Raw genomic sequence first — 18,463 nt, 5'->3', positions numbered from 1 at the left:
TGCATGGCATAGACCTGGTTGGGGCTAGCAGGCTACATGGGGTCAACACTTGTTTTATTTGCTCATTAGCACAGATCTGCAGTCTGTCCCCAGAACTGCTGCAAGTTTTAGTCAGGAGGACTGATGCCTTGTCAGGCACATTTAAGCAGAAATAAATGGAAATGAAAAATGGTCCAAGCAATAAATCTATGCCATTTTTAAGACAACTATATGAAAATACAGCTGGAATGGTTCTTACAAGTGACAGATTGGAAAGTAGTGGGATATATAGCTGAAATTTTATTCATATGGGAATTTGCATACTACCTAATAGAAAGATTATCCTGTGAGATGTTGGGATAGGAGCAATTCTTATTTGAACCATCTGTGTTTCAGCTCTGTAAATAGGATACTGGCTGACAGAAATTCATAATATAAAGACTAGACCATCAATAACATTTTAGATTTTTCAAACAGGAACAGGACCAGAGTCATAATGTGGTAACTGAGGATAGCATCTTGAGAGAGAGCCTGAAAGAATAAAACTATCTGAATCTACCAGAAAATCTGGAAATTTTAAATATTACTTCTCTGCTGGTTAATCTAGTATTTCTTTTATAAAAGATTGCATGCCACCTGTTGATTTTTAGAAGTACTTGCATTTTCCTGATCATTAAGAGAAGCAAGCATTTATTTTGAGCATGATTATGATGCTTTAGAGACCTCAGTTTTCTCCTAGAACAGACCTTGTTCAAATGCCCTCTTTTTAGAATGGTGCAAGTACAGTAAGGAACATATATTGAAGATTAATGGTAATCTCCCTTGTTGAGGCTAGAAAATGAGCTGTGCATTCTAAAAGTAGTGTGTTGTTTGAAAATATAAAGAAGTGAAGCTCCTAATTCCATCCCTGTTCTATCATAACTCAGGGAAACTATATTGGAAATTTTCATACAAAACAATTTTCATTTACAAGAGTATGATGTTTTTAAAGAAAAGCTTGCCTAAGGGTAACAAATCTCTGTTTCTTTGCAAAAAGAAGAGTATTGGTGCCATGCAGTGCAATTGAAAGATGTTGGATACAATCCATTCTCAGTTAATTTCTGACCTCCAGTAATTCACTTCCCCTCTGAGCTCAGTTCTGGTCCCGCCATATGTTGGTCACCAAGTCAGTCTACAAACATTTGAATTTGTGTTGTTTAGTCAGGCATTGGTCTTGGATGAGATTTCTATGTTCTGTTGTAATGCAAACAACAAAAATATAATTGAGACTGTTCATTGCAAAATAGTCTTTTGTAGCATCGATTTTCCAGTGAGGAAGCAACGAAAATGAGCTATTGTATTTAAATGCTGAACTATCCCCATTCTTGTGTTGACTGTCCTCCATTCCAACAGGCTGAGGGGTGGTCACAAATGAAGACATTTGCTCAAGTCACCGCTTCCCTTCATATTTAGTTTTTAGTTTCCCAAGGGCAGAAGTCTGCTGTTTTCTCCTGAATGAAATACTGCCAAATGGGAGTGTAACAGCTGCCTTCAACACAGAAGAATAAAGTTAAATGTAGGCTGTTTTTACTTGCTGTTTTTCAGTTTTACAGAACTGACTTGCCTCTTTGGGGCTCTTTATCTTGTGCTGTAAAGCTGAGAAACACTGAGAAGGAGACCAAGTATCTTTTCAACTTAGTTTGCTCTTGAGGGGAGACATTTTTTAAATTCATAGGAGAAATATCAGTCCTTTCCAAAAAAGATCTTCTCCTTGTATCCATTCCTTCCACCCCCTGACTGTAGCATTCTTCAAAACCAGGTTGTGAGGAAGAGAATCAGCCTCATGGACAGCTAGCAGAAATCTGGTTTTATTTTGTGGGTTTTTCCCTCCTCCCACTCCCCCTTTTTTTCCCCAGTGTGGCATATGCTGCCAGTACTGATGACTACCCAGACACTTCTGAGTACGACATCTCACTCTGCTTGGGACAATTCACATGTGCTCACCAGGCAGACATTTGTCTGTGGTTGGTTCTAAAACCACAAGTTCCTGAAGCTGAAATAGCAACAAAATTTAGGGCTTTTAATCATAATGATACAAAAACCCCCACCTTTTTCCAGTTACCTGCTAGTATTCAATCAGAGTTACGTGTTCCTAATCCCCTAAAAAAGGCATTTCTACATTACCTCAAGTACTATAGGATGACTTTGCTTTTACATTTCTTGCAGCTTTTGTTCCTTCTCTTTATTTCACTTTTCCTATTTTAAAATGATAAATGCTGACACAATTGTTCAATCAAAATCTTTGCTACTGGTAAATACAGGATCATATGAAGTTGATAGTATTTTTATTCACTATATTACCTGGCTAACATTTAGCCTTAAAAAAACCCCAAACCAACAAAACTTGCAGCATTGTTTCCTATGCTATTTTTTTCCAGTTGGGGCCTTAGTAATTGCATCTATTATATGTGTGTGTGTTTATTTGGGAAGCACTGGTATTTATCATAGACATAATCACAGAGGACAAGTAAGGTTAGAAGGAACCACAGTGGGGCATCTGGTCCAACCTTCCTGCTCAGACAGGGTCATCCTAGAGCACATTGCACAGAACTGCATCTAAACAATTCTTGAATGTCTCTAGTCAGGGATACCCCAGCACCTCTCTGGGCAATCTGTTCTACTGCACCCTCATCTGCACATTGAAGGAGTTCTTCCTCATATTCAGATGAGACTTCCCATGCATCACTTTTTGCCTGTTGCCTCTTGTGTTATTGCTTGGCGCCACTGAGGAGCCTGGCTTCATCCTCTTGGCACCTTCCCTTCAGAATCTTTTAGGCATTGATGGGGTCCCTTCTCAGTCATCACTTCTTGAGGCTGAACAGGCCCAGCTTCCTCAGCCTTTCCTCATAAGGGAGAGGTTCCAGTCCCTTCATAATCTTTGCTGTACTGAGGATTCCAGAACTGGACCCAGCATTCCAGGTGTGGCCTCACCAGGGTTGAGTACAGAGGCAGGATCACCTCCCTCAACGTGCTGGCAATGCTCTTCCTAATCCATCCCAGGAGACCTTTGGCCTTCTTGGCCACAAGGGCACTGCTGGCTCTCGGACAGCTTGCTGTCCACCAGGACTCCCAGGTCCTTCTCCACAGAGCTGCTTTCCAGCAGCTCAGCCCCCAGCCTGTGCTGGTGCAGGGGCTTTTCCTCCCCAGGTGCAGGACCCTGCTCTTGCCTTTGATAAATTTCAGTCACTTCTTCTCTGCCCAGCTCCCCAACCTGCCCAGCTCCTTCTGAAGGGCTGCACAGCCCTCTGGGGAACTGCCCCCTCCTCCCAGCTTTGTGTGGTCAGTGAACCTGCTGAGGAGGCACCTGCCCTTCACCTGAGGCATTGATGGACAAGGTGAACAACACTGGGCCCAGTGCTGGACTCGGGGGACACCACAAGTGACAACTCAGCCATGTGCCACTGGGTACAACCCTCTGGGATCTGCCATTCAGACAGTTCTGAGTGCACCTCACTGTCTGCTCATCCAGCTGCACTTCCTGACTGTGCCCATGAGGATGTTGTGAGGGATGGTGTTGAAAGCCTCACTAAAGTTGTGGTAGACAATATCCACTGCTCTCCCCTCATCTATACAGGTTGTCATTTCATGGCAGAAGGCAATCAGGTTGGTCAAGCATGATTTTTTTATTTATGAATCCATGCTGACTTCTCCTGATCACCATTCCTGTGGCCAGAGATAGACTCCTGAATGAGGTGCTCCATCAGTTTTCTCAGGGTTCAGGTGAGGCTGACTGGCCGGGGGCTCCTTGGGTTCTCCTTCTTGCAGTTTTTGAAGACTGGTGTGACATTTGTTTTCTTCCAGTTTTCAGGCACCTCTCCTGGCTGCCGTACCCTTTCAAAGATGATCATGAGCAGCCTTGCTATGGTGTCCACCACTTCTTTCAGCACTCATGGACGCAGCCTGTCAGGGCCCATGGACTCGTGGATGTCAAATTTGCTTAGATGCTCTCTAACCCAATCCTCCTTCCTTCCACCAGTCCTTTATGCTTGTCTCCTGGGTCAGAGATGCCTAAGAGATGTCCTATCAGACCAGTGCAAAGATGTTCAGTCACTCTGTGTCTGCATCCCCGCTCCATTTATAATGCTTCCAAATCGTCCTTGGTTTTCCTTTTGCTATAGTTAAATTTGAAGAAGCCCTTCCTGTTCTCATTGACATATTTGGCCAGATTTAATTCCAGATGGCCTCAACCTTCCTTGTCTCATTTCTACTTCCCTGACAACCTCTCTATATTCATTCCAAGTGGCCTAACCCTATTTCCATCTCCTTAATCATAAAAGTATGTCAAAATACCAGAGCTGACTTCATCAATACTTTCCTTCCCCTCTCTCTGGTCTTCTGGAGCTACAGTTTGAAACCAGGTTCTTCAGTGACTCTCCTCACAAACTTCTGGTCCTGGTTTAAAAAACAAGAAACTTCTTTCTATTCCTCCAGCACTCATACTATTTAAAAAAACCCCAAAAACAAAAACCAAAAAATCACAGGTTTAAATGCTATGCAAGATAAGAAGAATTCAGCCTATGAAGAGCTGAATAATATAAATCAGTGATACAATATTTTATACAATATTTAGGTCAATATATTTTGTGGCAGGATGAGAGTGCAAAGAAGAACTGCTGGAGTAGTGTGATCCTGTAACACTGATGAAATTACCAGATACATTTAAACAAGGTTTGAATGAGCTTCTGTTAAGTTCTGGAAGGGAAGAATAAAACATGAATTTCTGCTGGCAGTAAAGGCAGATAAGAAAGAGAGGACAAGATGAGAAGGAAAAACCCAACATGCAAGCTGCTTAGTTTTAGTTTCAAGGGTTAGTTTACTTTCCAGTTTTCTTTACTATTCCTTCTGTCCTAAAAATAACACATTGCCGAAAGACAGGAATAATTGGCTGAATTGTTGGTTCCTCTTATATTTTTTTGCATGGATCAAAAATTCTTTTAAACTCCCAGTCTTTTCAGGGAAAATTCAAGGTAAAGCTCCTGGTAGTAGAAAATCTATTTAGTTAGAGCTGAATTACTACAGTGGAGCATCCTTTCAACTAGCGTAGACTGTCTCCACCAGTGTCTTTTACACACTTCCATTTTGTTGATGATTTACTTTATTTTTCAATACTTTAGGTTCATTGTTTGCAGGAGCTACCTTGATAAGGAGAACTTCTAAGTTCTGGCATTATTGGGGAAATGCTGTCCTGAAGAATGCAGGCTGGCATTGTTGAAAGCTAATTTCATCTCCCCTTTTCAAGAAACAAAGCAAGAGCTTGCACAGTAGAGTGTGACTCCTGAGATGTCCAGCCTGCAGGAGAACCTTGCCTGGCTCCTTCAAAGCTTTGTGGTGTGCCCTGTAGGCAGTCTTGACTCTGGGAGAGACATGCTGGTGCAAGAGAAGAATATGGATCTCCTTTGTGGAAAGGAGAGAGGAGGATGGAGAGGAGAAGGGATCTTCATTCAAGCAAGCCAGTGAGGGTACTAGGAATTTATTAAGTCTGAAAGAAATGTTTTCCCCCCAGCCGTCCTCTGTTAGGGCTGTGATGCAACAAAATAGCTTTTTTTCAAATCACTGTAGAAGGTTCTTAGAGGACAAGAATGGAAACATTTCTGCCTGTAAATTTCAGTAATGGCATTAGATATTTGTGTTTAAATAATTACTGCCTTTTTTATTTAGTGCAGTGGTTTTGAAAAGTGATGTGTTGTACTCCCAGGACATGGTAACTACTGCTGCAATGCAGATCTGAATAACTGAATCCTAGCTGCAGTATTGTGGTTTCTACACTTTTAAAAGTTTGGTCTGCCCAGCCTCCTGCATGTTTTGTTGTTGTAGCTGGCCTCACTCTTGGCAATTTAGTAATGGGAATCTATTAATGATGGAATGATTTAATAAGACGCCCATGTCTCTGCAACAGGAGATACAGTACAGTATTCAGTTATTGCTAATGCTGTTGTGACATGGGAGAAATAGTTTCCAAAGGATAGTTAAAAGAGAAAAGTTAGCACCAAATACCTCCTTTGCACAAAGATGCCTGATTAGTCTTTATTGAAGTCTTTATGAGAACATTGTACCATTAGAATCATGCCTAACTATTAATAAATTAAATAAATAGCATTTTTGGCTTCCCGATAGAGAATTTGATATTTCCTGGCTATCCACATCTGTTGCTAAAGCCAAGTTTTAGTTCTTTGAAAAGCTATTGCCTGGCTTGTCTTCAAGGAACACTTCTTGTGTCCCATCTTAAATGTGAGAACTAACCATGTACATCGTGTTCTTATATTGTTATACATATGACTGGTTTATACAGATTCTTTTTCTGACTAGGTCTAATAGGAAAGTAAAGGGGCCCTAGAAAAAAATTTTTTTGCAACAGGGCTTCCTGCATTCAGCCATGCTCAAGTGATTTCTAAGGAGAGCTCTCATGTCTCTAAAGTTTGCAGGGTGGAAACTGGAAGCAGGTGATACGGGTGGTCAAATGTGGCCATCTATGTACTGTACTACCTAATGGGACCTGATTTAATCTAATCTGTAATGCCTGCCTTTCGCTGGTAGTCACAGAGAAATATTTGTCCAAGGAAAGCTCTTCTGCTGTTAATTAAACAGAATTTTTTCAGGAAGCAGAAAAAAATCTCTGAGTTTTTTTTATCAACTTCCCAACCACTGGCTCTTACAGTACTTGAGACTGTACTTCTGATGTGTGTATGATAGGTTTATAGTACTACATCTTCTTCATGAATCCAAACTCTGGTTAAGCTGAATACATAGAGTCTCAAATTCCGTGGTAAGACAGGTTTTGCAAGTTGGGATTTTTTGATTGTGGGTTGGTTTTGATTTGGTTGGTGGGTTTTTTGGTGGTTGTTGTGTTTTGTTTTGTTTTAAATTGCCTGCAACTTTTATTTCTGAATTCCCTCCACAAAGGTCTGGTGAAGAGATGATTGTATTATACCTATATCAGAGTTGGATGCTTCCAGGAATGCTGATAATGCTGAGTGCTTTGTATGTGCTACAAAGTAGGTGCTAAAGCAGACAGTGGGTCTCACACCTCCTGATTTCTTAGCAGCTAACATAAAATATCACAATGATTTTTCAGTTACATCCCTCTTTCTTTCTGTCCACTTGCAACCTTGAAGTAGGCTGATCTTCAAAACAGGAATTCCCAGTAAGAATCTTCATAGTGAGCTGAGAAACTGGCTGTGACTTTGAAAACTAGATGAAACATCAGAGCAGCCACTCAGCACAGATGGGCACTGGTGTTACCTCCTGTCCTGCATTTCAGACCATAGCACCCACTTCTTCTCAGGGAGACTTCTCTGAAAACTATGACCTTGAATTCTGAAAGCAAATCCAATGCTCCAACGCAGAGAGAACTTCCTTAAGCACAAAACTGTAAGCAATTTTGGGGGTTACATTACTGCCTGTCCTGCTCTGGAGATGGATTACTTTCAAGAATGCGTGAGTTACAGGGTCAGGAGATCCGTATGGAAAAGGGAGCCTGGACTGGTAGGTACTTTAGGGCACAGTAACTGGATACAAAGAAGAAATAAAGCTAGGGGCAGGCACAGTGATGCTGGGTCTTCCCCTCCTGGCAGTGACCTGACCTCTGAATGACAGAGCTGGGTTTTGACAGTCTCGCTTCCATGCCAAGGATTTTTTACACTCCTGAGCCTGATAGCCCAGCTCTAGCATGTTGGTTTTGATGAGTTTATGAACTCATACTTGATGCTGATTTCCTTATCCCAGGGAGAAAAAACTTGCCACGTGATATGTAAATGCAGCCAAGCCTTGTTGGGTGTCTTGTCTAAGGTTAAGTTATTCTCAGCTCATGCACTGGAAAAAAGGTCTGGGGGGAACTGGCAGCAGCTGGCAACAATGCTTGAAGAAGTTGAAAGCTGTCACAAGGGATCTGCCTCTAGGTCTGCTGTGGGGACCCCCAGTGCAGCAGGAATGGGGGGCCCAGGCTGGCACTGGTGCCCGTTGTAGGGGTGTTGGTCTCTTGAGGCAGTTCTCACTTGCGTGGTCTCAGCCACATGCTGTTTCATTCTGTTCCATCTGAGTAGGGCAGAACAGCCCTGTCCTTGCCAAAAGCCAGATTCTTCTCCAATACGTTTTGTGTTTCTTCTCATCCCGCTCTGTCTGCAGACAGACAGCATTCACCGTCCTGCTTTGGGCTCAAATTCAGTTTGCCAAAATGTTCTCTTTCTCTGGGAGTCCTGAAGTTTCCCTTCTCTTTGCATGTGAGCGCTGAAAATATATGTGTAGTCCTTGGCAAGTTGCTGGCTCCGTGTGACCTTGTTTGCACCCTTACTTGCTTGAATAGGGGATTTGTATGCCAGGGCTTAGAAAGGGGTGATTTGCAGGCTAGTAAGGGGTAACGCTGTGATTAGAAATTCCACGATCTGACAGAATGCACATTTGACCTGCTAGTGTAGAATAGATCATTACTCCGTTATGTAAATATTTTAAAGTTCAAGTTTGATAAGGATCAATGACAGAAATAGGTGGTGTGTTCCTACCTGTCTGTAGAAGTACTTGCACATATTGCAGTGTTTGGTTTGTAACTGTACAATAGTGGCTTTGATTAATAATGCTTTATTAGTTATAAACACAGACTTACTGAATAAATCCTACTTACTCTATTGAATGGCTCTCCATGCCTACATAAAACCATTTAAGCAATTAGAATACTGCTATAGTATTTCTCTATATTGTAGACTTTGTTGTTAGTTCTCTGTCAGCTTTCCTGAATTCCTACATAGGATTTCTGCTTGACCACCACTCTTGGCACAAAAAGGAAACATGTCCTTTCAAGTTTCATTTCATGAAGAGAAAGGGCGGGCGTGGTAACACAGGGTTTCATAGAATTGTAGAGCCATGAAAGTTGGAAAAACCCTTAAAGATCATCCCAAGAAAAGAGGAGGGGGTGGGGGAAAGGGTGTGTCTCTCCCTCTGACCTTTGCTGTCCTCTTCTGTGCCAGGATCAGAAAAATGAGAGTGGAGAGGCAGTATTTGTGTCTCAAAAGAGTAGAAGAATATGCCTGAGAAATGTGGCATTAGGCATCTTGTGGAGAGCTCACCTCTGTCTTTTTCTAGAAGACAAAGGTTTGTAAATCTGGTTTCTTTTCCTCCCCTTTCTGTATAAAACACAAAGCACTGGGAATCAGTTGTTTTATCTACTACTGAAATGCAGCCATCAGTGCAGAATAACATGAGAACAATTTGAAAGGAAGCATGGAACACTATATTCAACTGAAACTAATTACCTGATTAGGTTTTGGCCTGGCTGTGTGGGTTGACATCCAGTGCACTTGGCGACAATACCTGCCTGTAAAGCCAAGTCTAGTCTTGCTTCGTTTAAAGACCTTGGACAAAATTTCTGGACTTGCATGCTGAATGCTAAGCAGTGTGAAAATAGGCCACTGATTTAAAGTACCCATGGCTACAGTGGGTGTTCAGTGGGGAGATGGCATGGTTGCAGATAAATGAACTTTTTTGTGGTTTAGAAGCACTGATTTCCATTTAAAGGTGGCTCTCTTTCAAACATACACTTGGGTGATATTTAACTCTGCATCAGAACATCCTCTGTTTACAGCTATACAATTGGCACTTTTGTTTCCTTCAGCACTTCAGGCTTCTCCCCTTAGAAATTTAGCCCAGGTCTGACATTGAGATCTTGTAGACTTAGAAAATAACCTTAAGCAATGTCATCTATCTGCTAGAGTAGTTCCTTTTCTTTATCTCCACAGAAGTTAAACATGTTAGGTCTGCTTTATTAGGTGAGAAGCATTTGTTACTGCTATTCTTGTCTTCTTTTGCACCTTTACTACAAACACTTTTTTGATCTTTTGGTGTCATTGTTTGGAAAGTGGCATGTTTTCCAGATGACCTGTGCAACATCCTGAACATTAGGCATTAGACACACTAATTACCAGTGTGATGGTAGTTTTTTGCCTAGGTATCTCTCTAAAGGAAAAATAAAATAAAATAATTCCAATGATTAAAATAATTGGAAGGGATTGAAGCTTTACTGTGAGGAGAGTGGTAAGTCTTTCTTCTGTACACTATAAAAATATTCAGTAAGAATAAAGAAAGATTTGGATGGGAAGCTTCTGTGCACCCACTTCTGGCGCTGAAGACCCTCTCTGTTCTCTTTTCCCAGGGAGACTGATATGAAATGAACCGCTAAATGAACAGTTCACTAGTGAGACTTTATAAGGAAATTTAGTACACCTAGTCTGATGTTCTGGAAGCACATTGAGACCCATCACTAAAATGAATTGGACAAGAGCTGGCAAGAGATGCTCTACAGAACAAGAATGTGTAACAGACAACCATAGAAAAAATATTTTTGCCATCTGGCTGACTATTTTAACTTAGCAACAAGCTTATGCTCTAACCTATTCCTTAAAATCTAAAATAAATATTGAATCCTCTCATGTTTACAAACCTTCTTAAACCATTTTCCCAAGAGGCCTTGCATTTGTCAAGTTCTCTAAGTTGTGTTTAAGCATTTCCTCTTACTGCAAAAATAAATCCATCAAGGTTTTGGCCTCATACAAAGACAACAAATACAAGCCTGTAAGTGCCATAAGAGCCCTAAGAAACTTAAGAAGCAATTTAAAATAATAAAACTAATTTTTTGGACACCCCCTGCTACTTCTGTGGAGAATGAGGCTGGGCTGGGACTCGGGGGCTAAAGAGACATGGGTGTGCACTTTGTGTAACCTCGTATTCCCTTCCCCTCTTCCCTGCCATCCCAAATCAACTCTCACCATCTTGGCAAGAGTTTCTAGAGCCTTTGCTAGCCAGGAGTTTGCCCAGCTGTTTGGCCCAGGATTTCACAGAGAAAGAGGAAACGTTTCTGGCTGAAGCTTTTGTAAAACCACCACTTCAGCCACCAAAGCATCAAAGTCCCTGTGGAGAAAAAACAAGTAGTTGGAAAGTTTGGGGAGGGGTGAGGGGGAGCAGTGTGACTTTCCAAAGGGCCTGGCCTCTTCCTGATAAGTAATCACCGTAGAATAGAGCTAATCTAGTAAAAGTGATGGGATTATAAAGACGATAAGATCTCCACTTCTTCTAAAAGCATGCGTGAAGTACCAACTCCATTCCATTTCTGTGGTTTGAAAGTATGTTTCTCCTAACAGTGCCTTGTGCTGCCTTTGCAGGATGGTTTGGAAATTTGCCCTGTCCGTTCTTCTGATGGCAGCACTGGTCCGAGTGTCGGAGGCCAAGAAGAGCCGCCCCGCAGGTGCCATTCCCTCCCCGTACAAAGGCAGCAGCAGCAACCACTCGGAGCGGAGGCAGCAGCTGAACAAGGAGGTGCTGGCCTCCAGCCAGGAGGCTCTGGTGGTCACCGAGAGGAAGTACCTCAAGAGCGACTGGTGCAAGACGCAGCCGCTACGGCAGACGGTCAGCGAGGAGGGCTGCATCAGCCGCACCATCATCAACCGCTTCTGCTACGGGCAGTGCAACTCCTTCTACATCCCGCGGCACGTGAAGAAGGAGGAGGAGTCCTTCCAGTCCTGCGCCTTCTGCAAGCCACACAAGGTCACCTCTTCGACCGTGCAGCTGGAGTGCCCCGAGCTGGACCCACCGTTCCGACTCAAGAAAATTCAGAAGGTCAAGCAGTGCCGGTGCATGTCTGTGAATCTGAACAGCTCAGGCAAACTCTGAGAACAGGCACGTAGCTGCTGCTTGGTGTTGTCTCCATCAGCTTTACTGCCGCCTCTCCCCTCCCACTGAGCAGACTGTCCATTTCGTTGGTTTGTTTCTTCTTTTCTTTTTTTTTTTTTTTTTTTTTTTTTTTTTGGTGTTTTGTTTTCTTTCAGGAGGCATCTCTCCAGCAAGGAAAGGCTCCTTGTCACTTGCCTACTGGAATAACGCTTTATAACCAGCTGTGTTAGGCACTTCACCATAAAGTTTCATTGTATTTTAAATATCTGTATTTAAAAATCTGGCTGTTGAATCTTCTGGAGTGGAGCAGGCTCGCAGAAGTTGGGATTGATCATCTAAGTGACCAGTTGGCTGAATCCAGCATTAAATGTTTCCACTGTGTGGAGTAAAGCCCTCTGCCCTACACTCCAGTTCCCTCCACAAGCTGAGAACGCCTTCCCCGTGCTTTGGTCTGGAGCTTGCTTCTCTCACTTGGAAGTGCTGGGGTGCTGCCCAGGACTGAGGGACACGGATGAGGGAGAGTAACGAGGAGTAATGTGTGAAAAGCAAGTGAGACTTTCCGATGAGGCTCCTCTCCTTAAGACAGCTCCAATTGTGCAATGACAAATGATTCTGGGCTTGTTGTCTGAGCGGCAGATCAGAAGCAAGGGGAAGAGGGTAAGGCGCTGGGTCAGCCGCGGTGACCACAGAGCAGACTGAGGGTGGGTTCTGATGCTGTTGTGGTTAGAGTATATTGAACACATGGCCCCTGCAGCAGTGTTTATTTTGTAACCTAGCTATAGTAAACAGCTGTTTAAAGTATTACAGACCTAGCCATGTATATTTTTCTTGTGGCAGAGTATGCCAGCGATTAAAATATGTTAAGAGACTTGGTTGCTAGGTTGGCTGCCTGGCTTAAAATGGACATGGTTTTACTATGCTTTTGGTAGGTTTTTGTATGTTAGATATGTGTGTGTGTGTTTCTTACTCCAAAAAGGACAGCATCCATTTATTACCTTATATTTATGCCTGCTCAAACCAGGGGAGGTAGAAGGGTAGTTGCAGAGAACGCTTAAGGGAATGATGTGTCCCGAAAGGTATAAAAGCACTGTCACACAAAGGACAAAGTTTGGTCATTGCTGGACTGAATACAAAAGCTGCATAAGTGTCATCAAGTTTTGGGAGTGGTGTCTCTCCCATGATTGGAAACCATGCTAATGTGTTAGTATTAAAGGACAAATGCCTCAATCAGTGCTGCTGGAATGGGTCACAGCTGTGGGAGCAGGGAGAGAGTAAGTTGTAATTGCTACACTATTGGTGGTCCACTCAGTTTTTGAGACCTGCCCAATAAGTGTTGGTGAACACTTGCAGTTCATGTTGAATCATACTATGTTGTTATTCAGTTGATGGAGTTTAACATTTGTCCTGTATATCCCATTTGTTACAGTTCTGATTAGTATTAGTCCCAGCTGCATTAAAATCCTGTCTCAAATCAGCCCCTTCCCCCAAACCAAAGCTAGTGCACACGCAGTTGTCTGAAGCTTACAAATTAAAGATGACACGCCGACTCCCTGTGCCTGTCACACTGCTCAGCATCTGCAGCCTGCTGCTGAGCTCTCCCCAGCAGCCTCAGTGCACGCAGCCACTTCAAAGGGTTAACGTGTTCAGTCACCAGCCGGCCGGGGCTTCAGAGCCACAGCTCCCCGTTATGTGACACAGGCCTCCCTAAGAGGCTTTGAGGACTGATCTCCACAAGAGCCCCAAGCGGTTTACAGGGGCTGCCGTGGCCAGGGGGACGTTGGTCGGCTCTGGCAGCCCTGTTACACGAACAGACATCGCTTTTCTGCTCTGACCTTCCAACGTGTCACAAGTGCACAGGGAGACTCCTGGCACAGGGAATGCTTTAGGCTTTAGGGGCTGCTGCTGCTGCCCTGTGGCATCGTACCAGCCCCAGGATGGGCACAATTCAGACTCGGTCAGTCTTGAGAGTGTGGGTGGGGTGCAGATGTGGAAGGTGGCAATATAGTCTACTAAGACTCTGGGGATCTCAGTCTTCACCTGAAAGGAATCAACTGAAAGTCAGACACTTTAGACCAGAGCGAGAAAAGCACCCTAGTAAATTCACTTAAGAAAAACGTGCAAGAATCTTTACCTTTAAGCTATGTCCTGCCTGGGTTTTTCACCAGTTTGCAATATGAATATGCTGCAGCTTAAAGCTCCTTCTAGGAGCTATGTTTATGTAAAAAACTGAGTTGAGCTTGTAATGGTTAAAACTGTATTTAATTCTTGTTTTATAAATGAAAACAAAAAATGAAGAAATGCTTTAAGTATAATGTAATTATTTTATAGGTCAACTATTAAATTATAGATTAAATAATAAAGCTACTCTAGGGTTATATGGCATCCAGGTGTTTTGCTTCAACAGTTTGTGTCCAGCTGCTCTCTAACCAGCTTCCTTTTCACCCTCCCAAATATAGGTGAATGATGGCTCACCCTGACAGGTTGGGAAAACCTAACTACTTCTCCCCTTGTTTCCCACTCCCCTCAGAAGTACCTAGAAGGCAAGAGGGAAAAATAAAATGCATTATTCTTAGATTCTGGAGTTGATTTTGCATGCACTTATTCTGGGTTTTTTGGTAAACTGACGAACAAAGCTCCACCACTGGCTGAAACACTGCCATCATTTGCCATAAGAGGAGTAACTGACCTAAATAATTTTGTTTAAAATATATACAGATCCTTATGTAACAGGCACTAAAGTACTCATAAGAAAAAAAAAGTTATATCCTAAGATATAGGTGAGTTTTAGTTGTTGCTGTCAGCTCTTGAATAAGTTCAACATACGGCAGTACAAACATGGGGTACTGTTTTGGGGCTTGTGGTGTTTTTCCCCTACCAGCCCAGAGATAATTCAGTTTCTTAAGGGAAAATTTCTGTGTGGGAAGGGAGCTGTCACATTGATTGATCAGCCTCCCTGTGACCGGAAGAGAGATGCCTGTGATGGGTCTTGAAAGAAGCAGAACCTAGACCACAGCTAGCAAGGGAGGGCTCTGTCCTTTATGGCACTGTGCTTGTAGGAGCCCTTTGCTGTCTTCCCTCCCCTGTCTCTTGCCCAAATCTTCTCACAGTTCAGTGTTTGGAGACTTTTTTTAGTAGCTGTTGCTTTAGAGAATAAGTGTTTTGCTTTGCCTTAGCTTCCTAGATGTGGGCAGGCTCCCTGCTCAGACCTCCCAAGCGCCTCTGTCCCTTGGCTCAAAGAGAGCTCAGCCGTCACCTCCTCGAATGCCCCTCTCTCATTCCCACCATCTCTTGGCCAGTATCCTGCTTTGCAGGTCATGGATGGCCCAGCACCCACCTGAAACTCTGCTGCTTGAGGCACAGCCCAGACTCCAGCTCCAGTTCTCCGTCTGTTGCTGCCCAGCTGTTGAACCACCATTGTACCAGAGGCATACTCGGTGATCCAACAATCTGCCACTCGTGGAAGCAACCCAGGAACAAGGCGAATCTCTCTGAGTAGATGGAAAAGCTTTAGGTCAGACAGATGCAGTTACTTTTTAAAGTGGACAGGTGCTACAGGACAGGGAAAGGCAGGAAGACAATGCATGTTAAGTTCAACCACAATTGAGCTGCCATGTTGGCAGGGCCCCAGTTTGGGGTGGGTGGCAAGTGAAGTTTTTAAGATGGTAAATTTGAGCAGCAGCTGAGAATAAACGAGATAACAGTGTTGATGCAATAGGGACCCTTTATGTTCAGAAACACAGCATTTTTACAGCATTTTTTAAAGGGAATGGACTTAGCCCTGGATGCTCTTATAAGAAGAATATCAGATACAGGAACAGATGGGTCAGTTGTAAGCAAGAGAATAACTCAGAGAACCTGTTCTGTAATGAGAATCCTCTTGATGGGTGGCAGACATGAATGGTATTGGGGCATGGTTTTCTCTTTTCTCCCTTTTCTGACTTGTTTACTCTTTATTCAGAAAAACTCAACTTCATCAGTTTTTGCTGATTCTGTCCATAATAGTTTAAAATAATTTTAACTGAAGTAACTAGTATAGTGGATTTGTCACAAATTTGGCTTTGCTTTTAACCTAGAGGCTGCAACAAAATAATTGCAACACAATGACTTGCTATTGAACAATGACTTGTTCTCTCAATGAAATTAATATTTGCTTCCAACTTTTAAAGCTGATCACTGAAAAAATGGGCAAGAAAAAAGTCAGTCTGTGGAAGATCCCTCTAATTATTATTCCCACTGCCCAAGCTGGTTAATACTTAACTAAGTTTTGGAAGTGTTTTGGGATGATGAAAGGTGCTACAAAAAAAGGTAACTCACTACAGTGTCACGACGTGACAAAGTGCCATGCTTCTGAAGGGCTTTAATTGGCAGGCAAAACAACATGAATCCTCTTAGCTCCTCATAAAAACCCAAATTGTTCTGCCAGCATGTCACATCTGCTGCTCAGGTATGAAAGTCCTTTTGCTGCTGCATTTAAGTAACAGTGAACAATATGTGGTGTTAGCAATCAACAAAGGCTCAGAATTTTGTTTGTGAGAACTCTTGTAGAAGAATTAGGGGCAATACTTCAGTGTAGAGTGCTTGATGTTGCAGTAAAGAGGGGGATTGCAGTAAATGAGGGGAGAGGAGGCCAATGGGGGGTTCCTATCCTTTTTAAAAAAAAAACCCAAAACAAACAAAAGAGCATTGGTCAAGAATTCTGTAAAAAGTTGAGTATGCTGCTAAAAACAAAGAGCAGAAGTGAAACTTGTGCTGTGAGAACATTTCCTTTGGATGTTCTGTGGGTTAGCTGTGGTGCTGCACATAGTGGGCTACTTTGCATGGAGGTTTGAGATAGGCTGGAGAGGACTTGTATAAAAGGGAGACATGTTCTATCAAATAGGCTGTGTCTGAGTAAAATGAAAGAAAAATCCTTATAGCAGCATGTGTAGTAAGATCACAATACAGTTCCATCAGCTGCAGTCAACCCTTTGACACTTCAGAAAGAGAGAGGCTTGAAATAACTTCTATCATCCATGCTGCAGATCCTGTAGAAAGGGTATGTATGTGACAGATTTAGGAGGTTGCTGAACATTTTAGGAGGTTGCTAAAACACTTGTATATATATAAAAGGATTATAACATGCAGATTAACTTCTCAATGCATGCATGTTTTTACCTTACTAGCAATTTCATGAGACTGTTACCTCAGCAATGTAGTAGGACCAGGTTAGAAACCTGAGCTAAATGTAAGACTGGGAGGCATTCACAAGCTGGAGAAGTGAGTTTTACATAGTCTCCTTGGGTAAAGAACCTGGAGCTCTCACTACCATCACCTGGGGAAAAGGTAGTCTATCCACATAACTGGGAATTACTGTCACTACCTTTCCAAAAGGCAAGCAAAGAGAAGTCTTACTTCCTCTGCTCTCTTCACAAAGGCTGTTCCTTGATCACAGGAGCCAGAATGGGATGTGGTACTTAGGGAACAAATAGTTTGTAGCACACTACAGCATAGCCAGAGAGTAACAAGCGAAGGCAATTATTTTATTATTATTCCTTTTATTTTCTTATAAATTAACATTCTAAAAAAATTGGAATAGAAACACTAAATACAGTATTGCACATAGTGATCTTTGTTAGATGATCTATTATTTCATTTAGTATAGTAATATACATACTGTAGGTACTGAAGAGAACAGGAAGGCTACAAATGAAAACATGCTACTGTATCCTTGCACTTAGGAGCAAAGTTAGGAGGAAAAGACTATTGTTTACATAAATACAAACATGGATTTGAATCAGTGCCATTAAAATAGCTTTACTCTTTAAAGTTTTTTTTTCCATAAGTTAGTTGTAACAGCAAATAATCTCTTGTTTTCTCTTCCCCAAATAGTAATGTTACTCCCGTCAACACAAAATTTTAGAATTCCATTCTAGGTAATTTATATCCCTGCCAGAAATTACTGCTAGTACAGATTTTCACATAGGTTTATCAGCAACAGGAGACTTGCTTTTCACACAGTGAAAAAAACCATCTTTTCTAGTGCTTGGTATATGTGAAGAATAACAGATTCCTGAGGTCATATTTTGCACTTCCTTTTATGACACCCTGTAGAGTATATTAGCCTCTGAACAGCTCGGAATGTCTCTTGATGTGCTAGATTAGACAGGGAATGATGCAACCCAGCAGGTTAGAGCTCATTTGCTTTACCCCAGTGTCTTTCAGGCTCCAAAGCTGTGAGCAACGTGCATCCAACTGAGCTGCACACACGGTCTGCTTTCAGGAAAAATTAGCTTAGAAAAAAAAACGTTGTCAATCAAGCTGATTGGTTTAGGGCTAATAAATAAGGACTGGAGGAAGGGGTTGTTATCAGTTGATTAGTCCAAAACTGATACGGCAAATTCTGGATTGCAAAAAGGAAGTAAGCATGTGGTCTAAAATGGAAGCCCTAAGTAATATATTTCAATCATTAATCTCTTATTGAGGGACACCGAAAGCCTGGAGGAAATGTCTATAATTCTGTTAAGTGTGAAATTGATGTCAATTAGTTGGTAGTCTATGTTCTGTCACTAGAATTGGCTACTGTTTTCCATAAATGTTGTCTCCATGTGCATCTTTTAATAGCTCTCTAAAGGAGTTTTAAATTAACTGTAAAGCTAATTCCAGAAGGGAAGTCATGTACATGTGGCCAAAAGCCTGACTTAAGTGATCAGCAGTTAAAACTATACTATACCTTCTAAAGTTCATGTAAAAGTATTAGCTGCTTTATATATTAACAAACTATAATAGCCAAATCTCTCATACTCTCTATCATACT

General features: G+C 42.2%; 1 protein-coding gene across 2 annotated transcripts in view; it reads left to right on the top strand.

The window, feature by feature from the left end:
• GREM2 (gremlin 2, DAN family BMP antagonist) overlaps nucleotides 1-17,921 on the top strand; it is a 44,723-nt gene extending 26,802 nt beyond the window's left edge. Inside the window, exons 1-2 of one of the 2 annotated variants that reach the window (XM_014267454.3) lie at nucleotides 8,707-9,099; nucleotides 11,163-17,921. In XM_014267454.3, the coding sequence (XP_014122929.1) occupies nucleotides 9,032-9,099; nucleotides 11,163-11,670 (576 nt within the window). In that variant the 5' untranslated portion in view covers nucleotides 8,707-9,031 and the 3' untranslated portion in view covers nucleotides 11,671-17,921. Of the gene's footprint in view, nucleotides 1-8,706; nucleotides 9,100-11,162 lie in introns of those variants that run through there. The other variant, XM_005487570.4, reaches the window with a different exon arrangement.
• The last annotated feature ends 542 nt before the right edge of the window (nucleotides 17,922-18,463 follow it).

Source organism: Zonotrichia albicollis, chromosome 3 (genome assembly GCF_047830755.1).
Source record: "Zonotrichia albicollis isolate bZonAlb1 chromosome 3, bZonAlb1.hap1, whole genome shotgun sequence".
In the NCBI taxonomy this organism is placed as follows: Eukaryota; Metazoa; Chordata; class Aves; order Passeriformes; family Passerellidae; genus Zonotrichia; species Zonotrichia albicollis.
This window is presented reverse-complemented; position numbering and strand designations above follow the sequence as displayed.